At 38.9% G+C, this 20098-nt stretch overlaps 6 protein-coding genes across 9 annotated transcripts; all 6 read right to left on the reverse strand.

Annotated features, from left to right (window-relative positions):
* Positions 1-401: 401 nt before the first annotated feature.
* Positions 402-2095, reverse strand: LOC124197935 (putative carbonic anhydrase 3). 2 transcript variants are annotated; one of them, XM_046593517.1, is made up of 7 exons: positions 2001-2095; positions 1807-1913; positions 1482-1725; positions 1259-1406; positions 1093-1198; positions 785-1015; positions 402-683 (listed from the first exon to the last, which is right to left on the reverse strand). In XM_046593517.1, exons 2-7 carry the CDS (start codon positions 1834-1836, stop codon positions 507-509), a joined length of 936 nt encoding a protein of 311 aa, XP_046449473.1. In that variant the 5' UTR covers positions 1837-1913; positions 2001-2095; the 3' UTR covers positions 402-506. The 2 variants fall into 2 exon arrangements, with proteins under 2 accessions (XP_046449473.1, XP_046449474.1); XM_046593518.1 differs by having other exon boundaries at positions 1482-1726; positions 1814-1913; positions 2001-2092.
* Positions 2096-4513: 2418 nt separating this feature from the next.
* On the reverse strand, positions 4514-8615 carry LOC124197937 (putative carbonic anhydrase 3). Of its 3 annotated transcripts, none has more exons than XM_046593522.1 (7): positions 8389-8615; positions 8187-8303; positions 7888-8125; positions 7671-7818; positions 7492-7597; positions 6943-7173; positions 4522-5005 (listed from the first exon to the last, which is right to left on the reverse strand). In XM_046593522.1, exons 1-7 carry the CDS (start codon positions 8509-8511, stop codon positions 4832-4834), a joined length of 1137 nt encoding a protein of 378 aa, XP_046449478.1. In that variant the 5' UTR covers positions 8512-8615; the 3' UTR covers positions 4522-4831. The 3 variants fall into 3 exon arrangements, with proteins under 3 accessions (XP_046449479.1, XP_046449478.1, XP_046449477.1); XM_046593521.1 differs by lacking the exon at positions 4522-5005 and adding an exon at positions 6436-6855 and having other exon boundaries at positions 8389-8606; XM_046593523.1 differs by lacking the exons at positions 6943-7173; positions 7492-7597; positions 7671-7818; ... (1 more) ...; positions 8187-8303; positions 8389-8615 and adding exons at positions 5110-5340; positions 5413-5518; positions 5592-5739; positions 5815-6051; positions 6137-6273 and having other exon boundaries at positions 4514-5005.
* A 333-nt stretch (positions 8616-8948) lies between these two features.
* On the reverse strand, positions 8949-11111 carry LOC124197938 (putative carbonic anhydrase 3). Its single transcript, XM_046593524.1, has 8 exons — positions 10984-11111; positions 10535-10840; positions 10383-10461; positions 10141-10302; positions 9918-10065; positions 9749-9854; positions 9444-9674; positions 8949-9373 (listed from the first exon to the last, which is right to left on the reverse strand). Exons 2-8 carry the CDS (start codon positions 10559-10561, stop codon positions 9176-9178), a joined length of 951 nt encoding a protein of 316 aa, XP_046449480.1. The 5' UTR covers positions 10562-10840; positions 10984-11111; the 3' UTR covers positions 8949-9175.
* Positions 11112-12061: 950 nt separating this feature from the next.
* On the reverse strand, positions 12062-13520 carry LOC124197949 (carbonic anhydrase 2-like). The gene is made up of 6 exons (XM_046593537.1): positions 13145-13520; positions 12999-13081; positions 12770-12931; positions 12540-12687; positions 12362-12467; positions 12062-12283 (listed from the first exon to the last, which is right to left on the reverse strand). The coding sequence occupies exons 2-6, from the start codon at positions 13042-13044 to the stop codon at positions 12185-12187; spliced, it is 561 nt and encodes a 186-aa protein (XP_046449493.1). The 5' UTR covers positions 13045-13081; positions 13145-13520; the 3' UTR covers positions 12062-12184.
* Positions 13521-14117: 597 nt separating this feature from the next.
* Positions 14118-15500, reverse strand: LOC124197945 (putative methyltransferase DDB_G0268948). The gene is made up of 6 exons (XM_046593533.1): positions 15364-15500; positions 15133-15293; positions 14843-15056; positions 14676-14773; positions 14474-14611; positions 14118-14411 (listed from the first exon to the last, which is right to left on the reverse strand). Exons 1-6 carry the CDS (start codon positions 15484-15486, stop codon positions 14318-14320), a joined length of 828 nt encoding a protein of 275 aa, XP_046449489.1. The 5' UTR covers positions 15487-15500; the 3' UTR covers positions 14118-14317.
* Positions 15501-15984: 484 nt separating this feature from the next.
* LOC124197936 (general transcription factor 3C polypeptide 3-like) lies at positions 15985-19892 on the reverse strand. Its single transcript, XM_046593520.1, has 11 exons — positions 19007-19892; positions 18848-18930; positions 18639-18779; positions 18440-18531; positions 18090-18372; positions 17748-18013; positions 17494-17681; positions 16897-17435; positions 16699-16834; positions 16393-16633; positions 15985-16247 (listed from the first exon to the last, which is right to left on the reverse strand). Exons 1-11 carry the CDS (start codon positions 19683-19685, stop codon positions 16076-16078), a joined length of 2820 nt encoding a protein of 939 aa, XP_046449476.1. The 5' UTR covers positions 19686-19892; the 3' UTR covers positions 15985-16075.
* Positions 19893-20098: the final 206 nt, after the last annotated feature.

The raw sequence follows: 20098 nt of genomic DNA on the forward strand, positions 1-20098 counted from the left end.
CGCGTTATCACGTTGTCTTGTCTGCTAGTTTCATTTTTGCATAATTTTTAATCAACATTGCCAGATATTGGACACTTTTTGCGCGGGAAGAGAGGCGGCAAATACGCGGCATGATAAATTGATAATCGCGGCAAATTCGTAACCAGTCTAGTAGACTACTAGAACTAAACTTGTAGTAGTAACTAAACTAATGATATCGAACTAAGTATATCTTTTTCATAACTGAAAAAAACAGGGTTTTTTTCACAACTCATATTCTGCTTCAACCTACTTCAACTTATGAGGAGATTGACTTTTATATACCTTGCAAACTTTAAAGTTGTAAGCATGGAAGGTAAGTTAAACATGTCACAGATTTTGCAAAAAAATTTCTTTAATTTTATACAGGAAACATGAATAAATGAGATAAAGTCATTATAATTTTTTTCATTTTATTTAGAAACAAGGTCTGTTAAACAATCAAGTGTACAAACGTTCACACTGTACGCACAAGAACAGCAGAGAGTTTAATTAAACGGAAATTCTACAGGTGAATATTCTACATCTGAAAATGGAAGTACAGGATTTGACGGACTTGAATATGGACAGTACATAACAACTCTATTGTGCAGCAGCTGAGTCAAACGAACATTTTCTATCAATTCATTTCCGTTTTCGTCGCGTAACAGTCTGAACTTTGCCAACTAAATTTTAAAATTTCAAAAAAATTAAAAATTAAGTTTCTGTCATTTTCTGCCAAAGTGCCAATAGAATAAAACCGTCAGGTGAAATATGTATAGGCTACCTGTCGTTCAGAAATAGCAATCGGAGTATCAAAAATTGTCCAAATGACGCCTTCATTGCATTTTCCACTAGTTAACGAACCGTTGTATCGGAAGAAACTGTTCGTCTGGTCAGGTAGAAGATCCGACAGTGGGACAGAATATCGCAATGCATCGCTGTTTGCGATGCTGGGATCGATGATGTTATCAAATTGTTCGAGATGGCGGAATGCAATGTTGTCTCTTGCTTGCAACTAAAGTAAAAGCAAGACATGTTAAAAATCTTACGTAGTGATACAAATTATGAACAAGATTAAAACTATATTCAAACCTCAATCAGAATCCCCAAGACAGCTAATCCATCGTCATGAGACAGAGCTCCGTTAAAACTTCCGTATTTAGAGTTGTAATGAACGATGTGCAATTCGGCCGGATACCTAAAAAGGTGAAAAACATTATTTAATTTATTGATCACAAATTAAAAAGCAATCTCTTACTGTGCTCCATCAATTCGGTGTTCACTACCAAATAAATGTTGGCCCCAATGAAAGTGAAGCTGAACAAAGTTGTAACGTTCTGTGAGGCCTCCACCGGTAATGAAAGGTAATTCCTCGCCCATGCCTTGCTCTTCAATCTTCAACTCAACTGTTTTATTAAATTAAAGATCATTAGAATTTAAAATCTTTTGATGTAATTTAAGAAGGCGAAACAGTCCCCTACCAGTGTGACCGTTATTCTCCAATCTCCCGGGAAAAATCAAGTCGTATTTGTGGAAAATGAATTCAGGATAATTGGCTATGATGGCTGTATCTGATTCGAAATTGATGGGCGACTGGTGCTGGCCTCCACAATGTGATTCATGCTCTTTCCAATTTAAGAAACGGATAGACGGAATCGATTGTGGTTCCATATACGGCTTAGCATTTCCAATTGAAAAATTTACTAATAGGTCCAATAGTAAGAACTGTCAGAAAAATGAATTAACTTTTTTTACACGAATCTGTCAGTATATAAAACTATATAGCTAATAAACGGACTAGCTTACCTTACATAACAAAGTAGCTTTCATCGTCATTTCTCAACTGATAGTCGGAGGCGTCTGAGGTTTCTGAAGCAGTCTGAGGGCTTTTCGCTTCTTTTATATAGGGACTCCTGTGTACAGTTGAACCATACATGTTGTTGACCAATGAACATGTTATTGAACCAAAATTTAACGTCTAAAACGTCAATTTTTTTTACTGAGCTGGGAAAATCCAGGAGCCTTAAGGCACTTCGTGTTTCAAAAGTGTTGGCAAAGTGACCACAAGACATCTCTCCGGAAATCCCTACTCCTAAAAAGATAATAATAATTAATTCCACTGCAATTCAAAAACCTGTTTTTTCCTGATTATTTCAGCTTCATTCCGGTTCATTCCGGTTTTACACGTTCAAAAGCGGGCAGAAGAATCCGAGTCCAAACAAATAAACAAAGGAATTATTTCCGTGTTCAATTTGGGTGAAATACATTTGGAAGCGCCGAGAATACATTTCGAAATCCAAGAAACGAACATATTGCGCTCTTTAGCGAGCCATAAGGCAAATATTGTAAATAAATAATCATGTTGCACACACCCATTGTTGTAAAGCTGAAAAGCAGAAGCACTTTCTTTTCTACTTGTTACTTTGCATTTGCATGCCAAATAATATTAAGAAGGAAAGGTATAGAGTATGTTCATCAATGAAGAATAAAATTATTTTTTTAAGTTACTTAAACCTCTATCATTTACACCAAGACAGCTAACTCACCTGCATGAGGTAGAGCATCGTTGAAGCTTCCATATTTCGAATTGTAGTGAAACGATGAGTAACTATTGTAAGTTCGAACAGCTAGCTACCTTTTAAAAAGAAGCACGAAATTTTGCAAATCAATTTAATAACTCAGTCAAAATAATATTAATCAATAGCGAGTAGCGTACACATCAAGTACGTGTTCTCTATCTTTGCCCTGATGCAAGTGGAGCACTGGAGCTATTCAAAGTTGTGACTTGTGAGGCCTCCGGCGATAATGAAATATAATTCCTCGGCCGTGTCTTGCTGTTCAATCTTCGGTTCAACAATTGCATGAAATGATAATAAATAAAATTAAAAATATGTGGGTCCAATTCAAGGATTCCAATAGTCCCTATCTACCAGGTGTGACCGTTATTCTCCAATAATTTATCGGAAAACCAGGTCATACATTTGTGAAACTTTTTTCCAATTCGATATCGATTGTGCTGGCCTAAGTAACGTGACTCAAACTCTTTTCAATTTGAAAAACCAGAAATGGAAATTGTGGGCGTCAAATTAGGCTTGGCATTGGCAGCCGCAAAAAACATAAATAATAACCACTGTCACAAAATTAAATTACCACTTGTTTGACAAGAAGTTGACAGTGACAGATTACCTTGCACACCAACGACGCATTTTCCACCATTTCGAAATTGTCCGCCACCAACGCTTTGCTAGACAGAACTGTCGGTCATTTGGTTTCCCACGTCGTTTTTATGCTGTAATAATTTAACGGAAGATATTAAAAGACCACATATTGAGCCACATTTTCCTAGGGAATAATGAAATTCCACAGTGACCTTAAGAGTAACCTACGGCGTTTCCTGGGAAAGTGACCGTGGGCCATGGCGGAACAAAGTCAAATAATATCTGGGAAAATCTTGTACTTTTCAGTTAATTTTAGTTTTATCCAGTTTCTTTTTAATGTTGTATAGAGGTCCTGCTACGGTTGTACATTTCTTATCTTTCCTATTTTCCCTTTTGATCCCGGTCAATCGTCTCTTCTAGCTCTTTTAGAAAAAGTTGAATAGGAAACGTTGTAATAGCCTAACGTACCATTCACGAGAATATGAGAGTGAAGGCACCAAATAACTGAGCAATCTTTGACCACACCAGTGACAAAAGAAATCATTAATGTCAATATCCAATGCATTTTTCAAATTTTTGTCTCATCTTTTGAAATCCAAATCCTATATTTAACCTAAGAAATGTGTCGATTGTTTCAATAAAGTTTGATGATATGGAAAATGTGTGTAGCAATATTACCTCAACTTCTTCATATCTTCATTAGCAGCAACCTAAAGCAAAGCAATGTAAACTCTGATTTATCCCTTTTAGAGGTCAACTTGCATCTGAAAAACCTCAAAAATAACTTCATAATTTGCTGCAGATTTCAGAAAGACAACCTGCAAGGATTTCACTGTTACCAGAATAGTTTCTCCAGACTGTATCATGTTTTTTAAATTTAACACAATCAAGCTGTAAATCAATTAAAAAGAGACATTGAGACACATGAGCTTACTTTCAGCTGTGTTAACACTGGACACACAACCAGTAGAAATATCAGACCATGACAAAATCTGAAAAGATTTTGTACACATTGTCCAACCTTGACTGTTTTTTTATGATAAACTTATTGAAAGCATTGACACAGAAGCAACCACGCACAAAAAAATTGTTCTCGATAGTTTTAGCACATTTTTTTAGCACAACCACAACTGAAACCAAAAGTCCAAAACAGAACCAAAATTCCAAAGCCCGCGCGTTGTCACGTTGTCTGCTAGTTTCTTTAAAAACCAGCATTGCCAGATTATGTCGTTCAGTCGCTCGTCATTCATTCGTCAAAGAAGACGCGCGACGGCGCGAGATTATGATTTTTTGAATTGTGACTTTGCGAGAAGAAGTTATAAGATGTATAGCTAAATAAGACGTGAACTCATGAATTAGGTTTTTGAAAAATATTTATTACCTATTTTCAGATAAAAGACAGAATAAACGAGATAAAATAATAAAAAAGAGAGGGTTTGCTGATCATAGCAGTTACCGGAGGTTGCTGAGTGTGGAGAGCGGCATACAACGTCAAAGTAGCCCAATTTTGTTTGAGCGAGGGAAATGTACGATGTCAGTTAAGACGACATTATAATTTAGTAGATTAGTAAGAAGATGAACAGCTAGCGTATTGGTTATAGGACGTGGTTAACAAGATCAAGGCTGTTAAGCCATTTTTTTTATGTCTGCGCGCAAAAGAACAACATTGTTGTTTACTCAAGTGGAAATTCTATCGCTGAGATAAGGTCTGGTAATGAAAGTAATGGACTTGAAGGATTTGACTGTGGACGGTACATAACAACTCGATCGTGCAGAAGCTGAGTTGACCGGACATTTTCTATCAATTCGTTTCCGTGTTCATCACGTAGCCGTCTGAACTTTGCCAACTAAATAATAAAATTTTAAAAAAAATTAGACACAATTACTCTTCTGTTAGTTTCTACCATCATCTATATAAAACTTGACAATGTGAAACGTAAAATATTTCTACCTGTCGTTCAGAAATAGCAATCGGAGTATCAAAAATTGTCCAGATGACGTCTTCGTTACAGTCGCCAGTAGTCAACGATCCGTTGTATCGGAAGAAACTGTCGGTATTATCAGGAAGAAGATCCGACAGTGGGACAGAATATCGCAATGCATCGCTTTTTGCGATACTGGGATCGATGATGTTATCAAATTGTTCGAGATGTCGGAATGCAATGTTGTCTCTCGGTTGCAGCTAAGAAAGTAAAAAAAAAAATAACAATGTGATCTTACGACAAGTTCTTATCGAAATAAACTATATTTAAACCTCAATCATAATCCCAAATACAGCCAATCCATCCTCGTTAGACAGAGCTTCGCTAAAAGTTCCGTATTTCGAATTGTAATGGACCATGTGCAGTTCGGCCGGATATCTAAAATAGGAGTATAACATTATGAAATGAATTGAATCAAATTCCGTATTATGCTATTTGATCAATTTCGCACTGTTCTCCATCAATTCTGTGTTCACTGCCAGAAAAACTTCGGCCCCAGTGGAAGTGGAGCTGAACAAAGTTGTAACGGTCCTTGAGGCCTCCACCGGTAATGAAGGGCAATTCCGCGCCCATTCCTTGCTCTTCAATTTTTAATTCAACTGTTGTTTAAAATTCCAAATGATCAGATACAAAAAAAACTATAATGCAATGCAAGGGTGCTAAATATTCCTTACCGGTGTAACCGTTATTCTCCAATCTCTCGGGGAAAACAAGGTCGTAATTGTGGAAAATGAATTCAGGATAATCGGCGATGATGGCATCGTTCGATTCGATGTTGATGGGCGACTGGTGCTGGCCTCCACATTGTGATTCATGCTCTTTCCAATTTAGGAAACTAGCAATGTGAGTTAGTTGCGCCATGTTGAGTTTGCCAATCGACAAATTTACTATAATAGGTGTAAAAGTGTGAACTGCCCAAAACATAAAATTTAATCCTTTGACAGGAACTGTCAGTTAAAAAAAAAACAAAAAAACAATGTAAACAGACGCGTTTACCTTGCGCAGCAAAGAAGCTTTCTTCGTCGTCATATCTCAACTGTTGATCAGAGACTGTCGCCTTGCTTTTATTACGCTGAAACAGCTTTCATAGTACCATGAAGAGGCGTGTACATAAAATTATACCATATAAGCATGCTTGCGGAAATCTCCGCCCCCACCCTCTCCTCTTCCATAAAAAAAGTTAAGAAATAAATAAAATCCCCGGCAAATCAAGGACATGCTGGTTTTACTGTCGGATATTTGTTGTGGATACTATTTTTTTTCGTTGACCAAATTAGGTTAATCGGCTAATTCCCTAATTGCACTTTTTGTATGTGGTGATTCAGAAATCCTTCAGTTGAAATTCCTCAAATGGAAACCCACAAGCCACAACTACATAAAAGATTAAGATTAGACATTTTTAGAGGATGAAGAAAGTGTTATTGGGATGGTATTAGAACTAGAGAAATAAAAGTTGCGGTGCGGATAGCCGAATAGGAGTCAAAACTGTGCAAGCAAAGGATTAACATCTGTGTTTAATTTGATTGAAATACATTTGGAAACGCTGAGAATATATTTGGAAATGAAAGAAATGGATTTGTTGGATTGAAATTCGGTTCGTAATCCATCATATCTGGGCGGTACATTACAACTCGTTCGTGCAGCAGTTGAGTCGGACGAACGTTTTGTATTAACTGATTGCCATTGTCATCACGTAGCAGTCTGAACTTTGCCAACTAAATATTTAAATTCATATCAATAATGATGTAAAGCTTCGTCGCTTTCCTAATCTATTCATAGACAGAAATATAAGGAAATCTTACCTGTCGTTCAGAAATAGCGATTGGCGTGTCAAAAATCGTCCAGATGACATCTTCGTTGCAATTTCCACTAGTCAACGAACCATTGTATCGGAAGAAACTGCCAGTGTTATCAGGTAGAAGCTCCGACAGCGGCACAGAAAACTGCAAAGCATCGGTGTTGGTGGTACTAGGATTGACGATGTTATCAAATTGTTCCAGATGTCGGAATGCGATGTTGTCTCTCGGTTGCAGCTACCATAACAAATAGAAAAAACAATCAGGCTGAGCGCTTATTGTCTAAGTATTTAAAAAAAAATGTTGGAGTACAAAGGATAATATTTTCCGGTATAAGTATCATAGCATATATTAATCTTGGACTTTAAAAGCCGAGCGACCAGAACAATTGGTTAGCTCTCTTTCCCTTTCTTTTGTACTCGTTGTCGTTACTTTGGAGGTGCATTTTGGGCACATTATTTTGGGCAACCTATTCATCGGCATCGGCACGCACAAGAAAAAGGCTCGAAAAAAAAGCAGACAAAAAAAGATAAGTGTTTTATTAGTTATTCAAACCTCAATCAAAACCCCCAAGACAGCTAATCCATCTGCGTGTGGTAGAGCATCATTAAAGTTTCCATATTTCGAGTTGTAGTGAACGATGTGCATTTCGGCGGGATATCTTTTAAAAGGAAACATCAAATCACGAAAATTAGTTTGAATTCAATTGAAAATATGTGAATTAAATGGCTTACTGCTTGCCATTAATTCTGTGCTCACTGCCACGTACACTTTCGCCCCAATGGAAGTGTAGCTGTACAAAGTTGTAGCGGTCGCCCAGGCCTCCGCCGGAGATGAAAGGCAATTCCTCGCACAGGCCTTGCTCTTCAATCTTCAACTCAACTGTTGTGTAGAAAATTCTATGGGTAGCAAAAAATATTAAAAAAGTAGTGTAATTTAATTATCCATTACCAGTGTGCCCGTCGTTCTCTAATATTTCGGGAAAAATACGGTCATATTGGTGGAAAATGAATTCGGGGTAGTTGGCTAGGAAGGCCTTATTCGATTCGATATTGATGGGTGATTGATGCTGGCCTCCGCAATGTGACTCGTGCTCATTCCAATTTAGAAAACTGGCAATGGAATTTGCGGGCGCCATATTCGGCTTGGCAATAGTAGCCGTAAAACATGTACATGTTAACAGTAACACCTGTTCAAAAATAATTAATTAACACTTTGATTCACAAGGAGTTGACTGACAGCGTATATACCTGGCACGTCAACGAACACTTCTCCACCATTTCCAAATTGTCCGTCGTCAAAGCTGCGCTAGATACAACTGTCGCGTTTTTTGGGTTTCCCGCTTCATTTTTATACTGTGATGAAAGCTAATGTATATTACGAGAGACCAATTTTAAGCCACTTTTCCTAGTGAATAAGGAAATTCCAGCAATCTAATAAGGAGTAACCTACGGCGAGTCCGTGGAAAGTGGCAATCGGCCATGGCGGAAAAAAGTCGAATAATCTTTGTATCTGCGATACACACAAACTCTCGTGTTTTTTTTTTCTAGTTTTACCCGGTTTGTAGAGTAACATTTCATCTGTGCCGTGTAGAGGTTTTATGCCCTGCTATGGCACACATTTATTTGGACGTTTCTCTTCTCTCCACTTTTAGCCCAGCAGCAGCCTCAAATACAAAAAAAAAACCCTGTTTGAAAAGAAATGAATAGCAATATGGTCTTATAGACAAACTTGAATAATGCTGTTGATAATACTTTCTATTCAGGCGTCCATCGAGCCTTAGAAGTCACCGGAGAAAGGACGGATGGGATTACGCATGAAATGTTACGCAACACAAAGGAATTATTTCAACGTCTTCCGCAAGTGATTTTAGTGGCAGAGCTTTCGCAAAACAGTAAAAAATTTCAACATAAATTTGAAACACTGCCAAAATCAAAGTAAGTTGGCCCTCGGTCGGACATGCAACTTCAAAAAACGGCAGGTTTTCCTAAAATTTAAATATGTTTTCTTGGCAAATTTCAACTCATTATATTGGCAAACAAAGTCAATTACTATATCATACACACGGTTAGCACTGCTGATGCGTATTTATAAATGATCATGCAAACATATGTATATGTGGTCTGAATTGTTCCGTTACCGAACCATCCTTTGCGGATGATGTGCGGATTAGATTCAATGATTGTGCAATCGACCTTCGGGTCGGAGTTGCTGAGGATCATGCTGAATGGAAGGATTTTTAAAAGTTAGACTGCTGGAACTCGTTTGAGAATGGTTTGAATAAGTTTGGAAGATGGCTGGGAAAGGAGAATAATGATTGGATAGGATTGGGATCCGGCCGGTAGGTAACGACTCTGTCGTGTAGCATTTGAGTTGGACGGACATTTTTCCCTAGTGGCATCCCGTTTTCGTCGTTTAGTAGTCTGAACTTTGCCAGCTAATTTATAAATACATTTAAGAATTTAAAAACATTCTTGTCCTATTATACAGCGCTAGAAAAGTGTTACCTGTCGGACAGAAATAGCGATCGGAGTCTCGAAAACGGTCCAGATGACGTCCTCGTTGCAGCCGGGTGTCGTCAGAGAGCCGTTGTACCGGAAGAAACTTTCGGTACTGTCAGGAAGAAGATCTACTAGCGGAACTGAAAATTGCAATCGATCGCTAATTGTCCTGCTAGGATCGATGATTTTGTCAAATTGTTCGAGATGGCGGAAGGCAATATTGTCTCTCGCTTGCAACTAAAAATAATTGATATTACATACGTAATTAGTTCTATTAAATTACGCGGGCTAATGTGGAATAATTTCTATACCTCAATAAGAATTCCTAGAACGGCTAATCCGTCCTGATGAGGTTTTGCATCATCAAAACTTCCGTATTTCGTATTGTAGTGAACGATGTGCAATTCGGCGGAATATCTGGATCAAATTAGATTACGTAAGAACCAATATGTTGTATAATTGCTATCAATTTTTTTTTACTTTTGCCTGTTGATGGTATGTTCACTTCCCAATAAACCTTCGTCCCAATGAAAGTGAAGTTGCGCAAAGTTATAACGGTCGTCCAGACCTCCGCCGGAAATGGATGGCAAATCGTCGTCGTCGTCTTCGTTGTCGATTTTCAACTCGACTGTTCCAAATTTACCAAAATACTTACACCATTTTTTAAACTGTGAAATAATAAAGACGAGAAATATAATCGTACCGGTATGACCGTTGTTCTCCAAGCTCTCAGGAAAAATCAAATCGTAATTTTGGAAAATGAATTTCGGATAATTCGTGACGATGACTTCTTCCGTATTGATGTTGATGGGCGACTGATGGTGGCCACCGCAATTCGACTCGTGTTCTTCCCATTTCTGTGGATCTTTACCAATCAGTGCGACAATAGTTTTAAGCAAGAAATCCTTTTATTAGCTATTCCATTAGGCTACCAAATCAACTTACTTGTGTAATCAAAATGGGTTGAAGGGGCGCCCACTTTCGTCAGAGGACTGCCAGCCGCAAAGCCAACCATCAGCCAGAACTGCGGAGAAAAGTAAATGTCACTCGTGTTAGTTAGGTGATTAAGGAGTAAGACGCGATAATCGTCCACTTACCTTGAACAATGAAGCCACTTTCATCATTTCCGAGTTGTCTGTGGTCCGGCCCGCACTCGCTTTAGCGCTGCCGCTGATTAAACTGTTGCACCTTATCGGTTAGCCGGTTGGTATTTATACTGCGATGGATTGCAATTGCAGCAGGCGGCTATTCTTCAGCACTACGATGAAGCTCGACGTCCATGCAGGAAAGACCTCCCCGATGCCAAGTATCTCATTGTTTCTATCTGCTAGTGAAAGGAGGAAACCCAGGCGGATTTATTTCCTGGGAGGCTGACCATGACTGGAGATCACCTGCCGGGTTATCTGGATGTATCACAGAATGACAAGTCAGCAAAGATTTACGAATTCGGAGTGGGCAAGCTTCAAAAAAAGAACCGCCGTATCAAGGACTTATTTTTATGAGCACAAAAATGAAATAAAAAATATTTAAAAGTTCCAAGGCTTACCGATCGAAAAAAACCATTAGCGCCTGCTGCCTAAAAGGGCGGTCGAACTCTTTCTCGTGCGTGTGCCATTTCACATAGGAAGGTAAAAAAAGGGCTCCGAATTTGTTTCAACCCTTTTTTTTTTGTGTATCCTTTTCTACTGGGATAAGTATACAAATACGTATTGCATAATAAGTGGAGATTTAAAAATCCATAAAAAAAAACCCAACGGGCTTTGATCCAAACCCTTGAGGTCACTAGAAATGGTTGCAAATCAAATAGCCCAACTGGCGTGCACGCTATTACGACATGTTAAGTGTGCGGTTGATCATGAAAATTGTAAAACACTAGGTAGTGTTTAACCCTGAGTCTATACTCGGCTGAAAGAATGGGCAATTGTATACCGTGTGATATTCCATTAGCGCGTGACATGTACACAAACAACCTACACGCTTGATACTATTATAACCTTGAATAAAGGTGCGCATTGCCATTCCGATAGGTAAAGTTATCGTTGGGAAATCTAAACCATTTGCAACCCATTGTCACTGACATTTTTTTTCGATTTCCAATTCACACAGACGCACTGAAAGACCCAGGAAATAAATGTTAATAGATAGGTTTTATTTCTGGCATTTTTGGATGTCAGGAAATGAGCAAAATTTAATTGTTTTCGTGCTGCACGTTCGTGATGTATCTATTATACTACAACTAGAACGCCCATCTATATCTAGTCTCTCATTCATTTGAAACTATAATAGAGGGGATACTACTTGTCATAGTTAAAGTTATGCGTTCGACTCCACGGATTAATGATACGGTGCGGCATAAAACGTGAATGCGCTTGGAAAGGGTCTAAATACATTGGGTAAGGACGTGAAAACGTTGGGAAATAAAACTAACGGTTTCACTAATTTGGGTTTGGGACAGTAAGAAACAACTCGGTCGTGCAGGTGCTGAGTTGTACGGACGTTTTCACTCAGCGGGTTGCCGTTTTCATCGTGCAATAATCTAAACTTTGCCAACTATTCAAGCCGAAATAGAAGACAAGTGTGAGGTGCTGGATGCAATGAAAAACAGGAATGAAAATGTTGTACCTGGCGTTCTGAAATGGCGATGGGAGTGTCAAAAACCGTCCAGATGACGTCTTCGTTGCAGTCGCCACTCGTCAACGATCCGTTGTATCGGTAGACAGTGTCGGTATCGTGAGGAAGAAGATCCACTAATGGAACAGAGAAGTGCAGGACGTCGCCGTTGACTGGGCTAGGATCGATGATATTTTCGAATTGTTCGAGATGTCGGAACGCAAGGTTGTCTCTATCTGTCAACTAAAACATATATTAAAGAAACCAGACGTTGACAACTAAATGACCAGACGTTCGACTTGAATGTTTCATACTTCTATAAGAATTCCCAAGACAGCCAATCCGTCCTCGTGAGGGATAGCGTCGATAAAATTTCCGTATTTGGTGTTGTAGTGGACGATGTGCAGTTCGCCAGCATATCTAAAAATAGGAATGAAATATTTAAATATTTTTAAGTTGATTTAGAATAGCATCAAAAAGTAAATCACGTACGCTTTCCTATCGATAGTATGCTCGCTGCCAAATAATGTTTTACCCCAATGAAAGTGGAGTTGCACAAAATTGTAACGGTCGGTGAGTCCACCGCCGGTAATAAAAGGCAATTCCGCGTGCAGACCTTGTTCCTCAATTTTCAATTCCACTGGAATAAACCGAATAATACGTCAAGAACAAATGTATAACACAACTGTAAAATAAATTAGGATGTGGTGAAAGTTATATACCGGTGTGTCCATTGTTCTCCAATCTTTCGGGGAAAATCAGATCATAGTTGTGGAAACAGAATTTGGGATAATTTGTTACAACGGCTTTTGACGAATCAATGTTGATGGGTGACTGATGCTCGCCTCCGCAAAAGGATTCGTGTTCCCTCCACATTTTTGAATCTGTGAGCATCAAATAAGTCGTGAAATAATTTTTTACAATGTCGCTTTTCTCTTTTTTTAAACTTACTTTTCTCATCAAATTGAATTGATGGTTGCTCTTTTGTCCGTTGCATTGGCGGCCGCAAAGCAGCACATAAGCAGCTTCAAGATCTGTGGAAAATATTGTGTTAGTTATGATTTTGCATTGAAATAATTATTGCGGTATCATCTCACCTTACGTGAATCTAGTTTCATTTTTTCAACAGCGGCCGTCCCGGGTTCCAGACAGAATTGACATAACTGAAGAACATCCTGGTTCCTCGACGTGCTTTTATACTGTAAAGAATGTCAGTTATGCCGTCTAGTAGGCTTCAATCTAAGTTCTACAGTGAAAAGAACAAATAAAAGGCCCATAGTGAAAGAGTGAACTCAACAACTTGAACAGCATTTCCCAGTAGGCTGGAGATCACTTGATCCTTCTTCAATTCCAGAAAATTTGCGGATCATTGTGATTTCATAACACCCCGAATGACTTTGAGTTTAAAAAATATTGTTCGCACGAAATAATTGAATCTGTTACCCGCAACACACCATCTCACGACTTTCGCTTATTTATTTCACCGACTATAAAGAAAGCGAGGTCTATACTTCCATATACGTCCGTCTCCATCCATTCATGTTGAATGACTTTGAATGACTCATTAATTCAACAAGTTTACAATAGAAAAAAAGCTTTCTCAAATAACTTTGTGGGTGACATGAGGTACCGCGCACCGTGTCAGTGTGTGGACTTAAAAATAATGACTACGATTTGTCAAAGTCCGCACGTACTCAAAACCAACCACCTTATTGAGAGTGCAAGACATCAGTGGCAACGACCCAACAGACCTATGATGCAACTACTTGTTTTGTTAAAAGAAGAGAAGAGAAGTTTCAACGCGTCATTTCGAGAGTTGTTTTCACAAAAACATGTAAAAAAAAAATTGAACACTATGTTGTATAACGACTACTTTCTCCGAATAAACAGACGATCCCCAAATGGTTGACGTGATGCCCTTGTGGACTAAAGGAATTTGAGCTTCTTCTTCTTGAAACTGTGCAGATGTTTACAAGAGATTAGTTTATCGGAAAAGATTATGTTTCAACCTCGGGCAAAGTGTTTTTCAAAACTACAAATGCGGTGCAAAGACTTGGGAATGAACGTGAATAGATTGTCGCTATTTTGTATTTCACGAAGGAGAAAGTGAAAAACAGAATTGATCTTATACAGGATTGAGTATTAGAAATGCGTGACCAAAAAAAGGTGCACAGGCAGGCTATAGTGGAAAACTATTGGCTATAAGTACCAATTTTCTAACCAAAGTGACTACTGTGGATGGAAAATTTAAAGGTAAAAGAAATTTCAGTTCAAGGTTTGTGTGCCATTAGAAGAACATATTTGAATTTGAAATTGATGTCAACCTCGTGCGGTTCCTGAGTAGATCCTAAGGCTTTCAGGCAGCTACGAAACAACATAAAAATATTCAAATGTCTGACTACCGAATACTTAAAGAGTAATCTTACTTGTTTGCAAATTCCTCCAGAATTCCTTTTCCAGCTGCTTCTCCGTTGACTTCACAGTAATTGTTGTATATGCACCACGACGAGAAGAAGTTCATCAAATCGGACAGCTTTCGACATTCGTCGACATAAAATACCTCTCTAAAGAAACGCAATAAGGTTAACTGCCCGAAATTAATAAGGTAAACACATTTGTATAAATTACCGGACAAAGTCTTCATACGGAATGGTAATGGATTTGTACTCATTATCTACAATGCTGACTCCTTTAGCCCAATAATCGCGAAGACGAACTCTGTAAAACTAAGTTTGAAAAATCGAACTTGTTAAAAACTGTAAAAAGGGGATCAATCGGCAAGCGAAAGTTCTTACCAATTTCATGGCTTCTCCGAGCTCTTCCGACGCGGTAGGGTGAACGAACTCCAGCAAAGGGACATAGGCTGCGATGGCGACAATACCGTTTGAGCATAAAATTCTGTCTGACTCCTTGAAAAAGGCCGGAAGGTCGAACCAATGGGCGGCAACGCAGGCATTAACGAGCTGTACCGATCCGTCTTCGACAGGGCACTGCTCTGCAGGACTGGCTCTGTTTGGTCGTGTTAAACGAGGAATTAAAAAAATGTAAAACAAATAAAAAATAAAATTGTGATTGAAATAATTACACGAATTCGATGTTGGAAGGATGATTTCGGGATTTGGCTACTTCAATCTGAGAGGCACTGATGTCTGTGGCAAGAACTTTTTGAAAATGCGAAGATAAAAGTAGAGAGCACTGGCCACTTCCGCATCCCGCGTCCACACATAAGGACAAATCTCCAGTATACTTTTAGGAAAAAAACAGACGACAAATTATTAGACAATAATGTAAGAATTAACAGCTAGTTTTACTGTACCTTCTCTTTCAGAAATTCCACGATCCTGTCAGCCAGTTGCGCCGGTGGCTTTGGCCGGAAGTCAATGTAACGAGACGCAAGAACAGAACTCTCGTAGCCGCGCTGAGACCATTCTTTAGCCATTCTTTTTGGCTTTGTGAATCGGTCAAGACTGAAGTCAGTGGTCAAATCGAACGAACTTTATACCATTTCTGACTGTCTTGACCTGTTGGCCTCTGGCGTACAATAAAACGAGTCTGGAAGCGAGTGACAGGCACATTTCTCTTCACGTCCTTCGCTGAATGTCGTTGGGTCTTGGAAAGAAGAGGCTGCCCTTTGCGATGAAGGTTTGATAACAGTTAAAAGTTCAGCTGGTTCATAGAAAGAGATAAGGGTGCTGCTGTTTCCATCACTTGTCAACCCGGCCGTATTTTTCTCAGGGGAAATCTTAGCTGTCTGCATCCTTTATAGCTCATAGGTTTCGTATAGCTGCTAAAAATGCCAAGTCATTGGGGAAATATCACTTCAAACAAGTTGTTTTTAAAACAGAGGAGGATTCTAGAAAGAACTGTTAGATGTTATCGGGAAAAGCCTCCCTCTTTCTTTAAGTGTTCGAAGCGAGCGGTGATTTTTTAAGTTGTCCTTGTTTGATGATGATTTATTTACAAATACATTACAGTACCTTGGAATTTTAACGCAAATTGTTATATTAAGCGAAATGATGCATCACCTTTCAAATAGTGATGTACTTGTCCAGGTACATACGAGCAATATCGTTTCCAGAATTGGAAAAATCAGCCGACCGATAGATGAGTGATAAATTAAAGGCGATTTCTTTAGATAAGTCGAATACATGGGCTTTCTCTCCGTGTGTGACGCTTGGCTTGTGTTGCAGGGCTTTTTTGCTAAAAACAAAAACATTTTTTGAGTACAAAAGAACAGCGAAATGTTATATAATACAAGTAAACAACCTTATATAACAATGTTATATAATACAAGTAAACAACGTTATATAACAGTGTTATATAATACAAGTAAAATGGGACTTACTAAAAGTCCAGAGCATGACTTAGAAGGCCAAGCTGATGCATTCCTCGGCCGATGTTGTAGTAAACCTCTTGACAGTCCCCTCTTGATTTCAGATAGGCATCGAAGAAAGAGGATGCTTGGGTAACAAGGGAATGCTTTCCGCTAGAAAACTTTTGACACGTCAACTGAATCAACACAATGGCAGAAAGCAGCAAAAACAACGGATTGTTGGGCTCTATTTTGCACGCCGACATATACTCATCTAAGCAATAGTAAGGGGAATGAAGTTAAATGAAAATTCATCCAAATTTTGCTTTGCCATCTTACCTAAGGCGTACTTGTATGTACCGCTGGCAACACAGGCGTGACCATTCAAAACACTTAGACAGACATGTTCGGGGTGTTTCAGAAGAAGTCGCACAAGAAAACGATTGTACCGCACATCGTCCCCTCGCATGATAACCTGTTCAAATGAAAACGTCGAGTCAATTATAACGAACGATAGTAAATACAAGATAGTCTCACCTGAATCATGAGATTCCAAGCTCTATGGTTGTATAAGTTGTTACGTAAGAGCAAACCACGGGCTAGGTTATAAGCATAATAGGAGTCGCCTTTAGCTAAACACACTTGAAGGGTGATAAACTGGATTTCTCTGCAAATTTCTCTCTTCCTTCTGAAAAGCGGTGACGTAAGAGCCGTAAAACAGATTCGCTCCAGCTCCACCAGACGTTGCTCCTTGAACAGGTATTCGCACGTTAACCGGAGAAGTCGATACTCTTCTTCCAACTCGATCGACGATGCTCCAAACTCCAATTCTTCGTCGTCCGAATCTTCATCCGCCGACTCCCACCCTACTTTTTTGGCGCCGCACGCTTTGTACACTTCGTCCTTGGATTTAATATTCCTGGCGTGGCGCATCATCAGCAATTTGTAAGCCGCAATGAACTGATTCATTTTTCCTTCTTTCAAAAGCAAGAGGCACTTGTGATGCAAAACGCTGGCTTCAATCCGAGTAGCTTCCGAGTCTTGCGTTACAGCTTCCAAAGCTTCTTCGTGGCGACCTGTTAACGCGGAAACGATTAGACTGGAAAACGTTTAGTGGTTTTAAGATAGTTATACCTAATTTGGTGAGCAATTCTGCTAGAGATATCCTAGCATCCTCACTTGATGGGACTAGATGAATAACATGTCGGAATGCCACAATTGCTTCGTCTGCCCGATCCAGAGCATTGAGACAGTTTGCATATTTCAGCCAAACCGCAGCTTGAGAAAAGGATGTGCTTTGAGTTAGGACCTCCAGCAATGTCCTGTAAGGAAAAGATAAATATGAGAATTCGAATGTTGCAAAATAATTACTTTCGGATTTCTCTTACAAAGCTTGTTGATGGAACTCCTTTTCTACCAGGGCTTCTGCAACGTCGAGGTAGATATCTCCAAAACTTTCGACGTCATGCTCCATAAATGTTTCGATTAAAGGAAATGCAAATTCTTGTTTGTTAGAGTAAACCAAGGCAATGCACAGTTTGCTGAGAATGTCCAATGGCAGCTCTTTCGTCAGTTCCATAGATTCCGTTTCTTCGAGATCAATTTCGTCGATTATCTTGTTGTTGAACACTAACCCACAATGTCTATTAAGAGTCTGTAAGTGCAATTAGATTGAATTCATTATTTAAGTGAATCAAGTAATAGGTAACGGTTGAAAGAGTCTGCCGTACTTTTATGACATCGAGATAATGTTTTGTCGAGATCTGAAGTTCCAATAAGAGGTTAAAATGCTCCATTTTGAAATTATCTGCGCAGGTGACAAGAGCGTTACTGAGAGCTCTACGCGCTGAATGCAAGTGACCACTCGCAAAGTACATCCGGGCAATTTTTTCAGCAAGCTCGACCCATTCATTTTTCTTCTGTTCATCTTCCGGTTGGACACCTCGCAACATAGTCAGGAAAGCTTTCAACTGCTCTTTTTCAGCGCCAATTGATTCCAACACATTGCAGCGACTGAAACAGAAAGAATAAAACACATATGAAATAGTATTGCATAATTAGATTCTCTGGTGTTCTTTACTATTGATGAATTTGAAGATTTGTAGGGTCAGCTTGAACAGCTTTGGCAAGGCATTTCATTGCCTGCACCTCATCTCTTCGATTCAAACACACCTGAAATAGAGCGAGAAATTTTAGTATTGAAGTAGAAGATATCGGCATTCGGACGAATTTGATTTTCTATAAAAAAAAAGCTGCTTTTTAGATCTTAATTATTTTACCTCGGCTAATCGTAACCATTCATCGGCCTCTTGAGGAGCTAAATATGCAGCTATTAAAGATAACTGGTATGACTTTTCAAAATCTCCCTGGTCCTCATAGAACATGCTCAATGTTTGAAAAGGTTCAGCATAACTTGGGGCCTAAAAATTTAAGGAAAGGGAAAAACAATTATACTAGCAAAACACCAACAAGTTTATAATGAGTTTACCTGTCTAATTACTTCCTTACAGAGGTCCATGGCATCTTTCTTCTCACCCCTTGCATATCTCAAGTTTGCTTCACCCATGAGACCTTTGTATTGGAAAAATTCAAAGTTGCAGGCCATTATTGTAAACACATATTAAACAAAAAAAGAATATTTGGTTACCTTGTAAATTTGCTGGAAGTCTTTTTGTAACTCTAGTGCATTTTCTCTTTTTCACTGGGGTTGTAGGTGGTTGCTGTGAAAAACTCGTAGAACTGCCGCCAGCAAAATTTCCTTTAGACTCGGGTATAAGTGCACCACTCCCTTTGTGTTCACTTGATTTTAGTTTCTGTTTAGCTTGAACTTTGGAAGATCCTTCAGGAAGATATTCTGGGTCATTTTGGTTTCTTTCCAGCGCTTCTTCTTCATCATCTGTATCAGATGAGTCTTCCATGCCAGACTCGGAACCATCTGAGTTTTCTACTCTTGTCATGAAGTCTTGAAACGATACTATTCCTTCCAGATAACCACCAGTAATAGCTATTTGTTCCTCATCTGGATTTAGAAGATCAGCATCATCAGTATTTGCTGGTCCATCATCATCTACTTCTTCCACTTCATAGTGATCAGGGAAACTTTGTCTTGAGCTGTCATCGTCATTATTGACTGATTCCATTAGTTCAAGTTCAGAAATCATGTCTTCCTCTGAAATGTTTATGTAGGCGATTTCGTACAAGCCATTTTCTGCCAAATGTAAAGGTGTTTCTTCATTGATGAAAGTAACTCCTGAACTATCACAAGAAGCCACAACTTGAACATCTGGAAGTAGCTGTGGTTTCACTTCTTCGTCTCTGCTCTCCATCGTGAAAAAATTTAAAAAAAATTCGATTAGAGTGAAAGTCAATAGCAAGAACAATTTTTCTTCAATTGTTAGATTGAAAAGAACGGTTTCGTTTAAACGCTACTTCAAGACCGGTCGAAGCACACGTTTTGTTCACAGTTCACACGAAAAGCGCGAAACAGACGACGAGCATGCGACGAGACGTTAATGATTCACAAATGTTCAAATGCTAATGGTGGCTCTAATTTATTTAAATAAATCTATATGATTTTTTATATAAATCCATAAATCTTCTCATTTTCATCATTAATATTCTTTAATTAAATTTTTTTATTGAGAATACTGCATTCAAGACGTCAGGTGAGGTAAAGTAATTGAGTACGACAGTAAGAGCTGGTAAGAGCGTAGAGCGGTAAATCGGTAATGCCGGCAAG

This window comes from Daphnia pulex, chromosome 7, assembly GCF_021134715.1.
Source record: "Daphnia pulex isolate KAP4 chromosome 7, ASM2113471v1".
In the NCBI taxonomy this organism is placed as follows: domain Eukaryota; kingdom Metazoa; phylum Arthropoda; class Branchiopoda; order Diplostraca; family Daphniidae; genus Daphnia; species Daphnia pulex.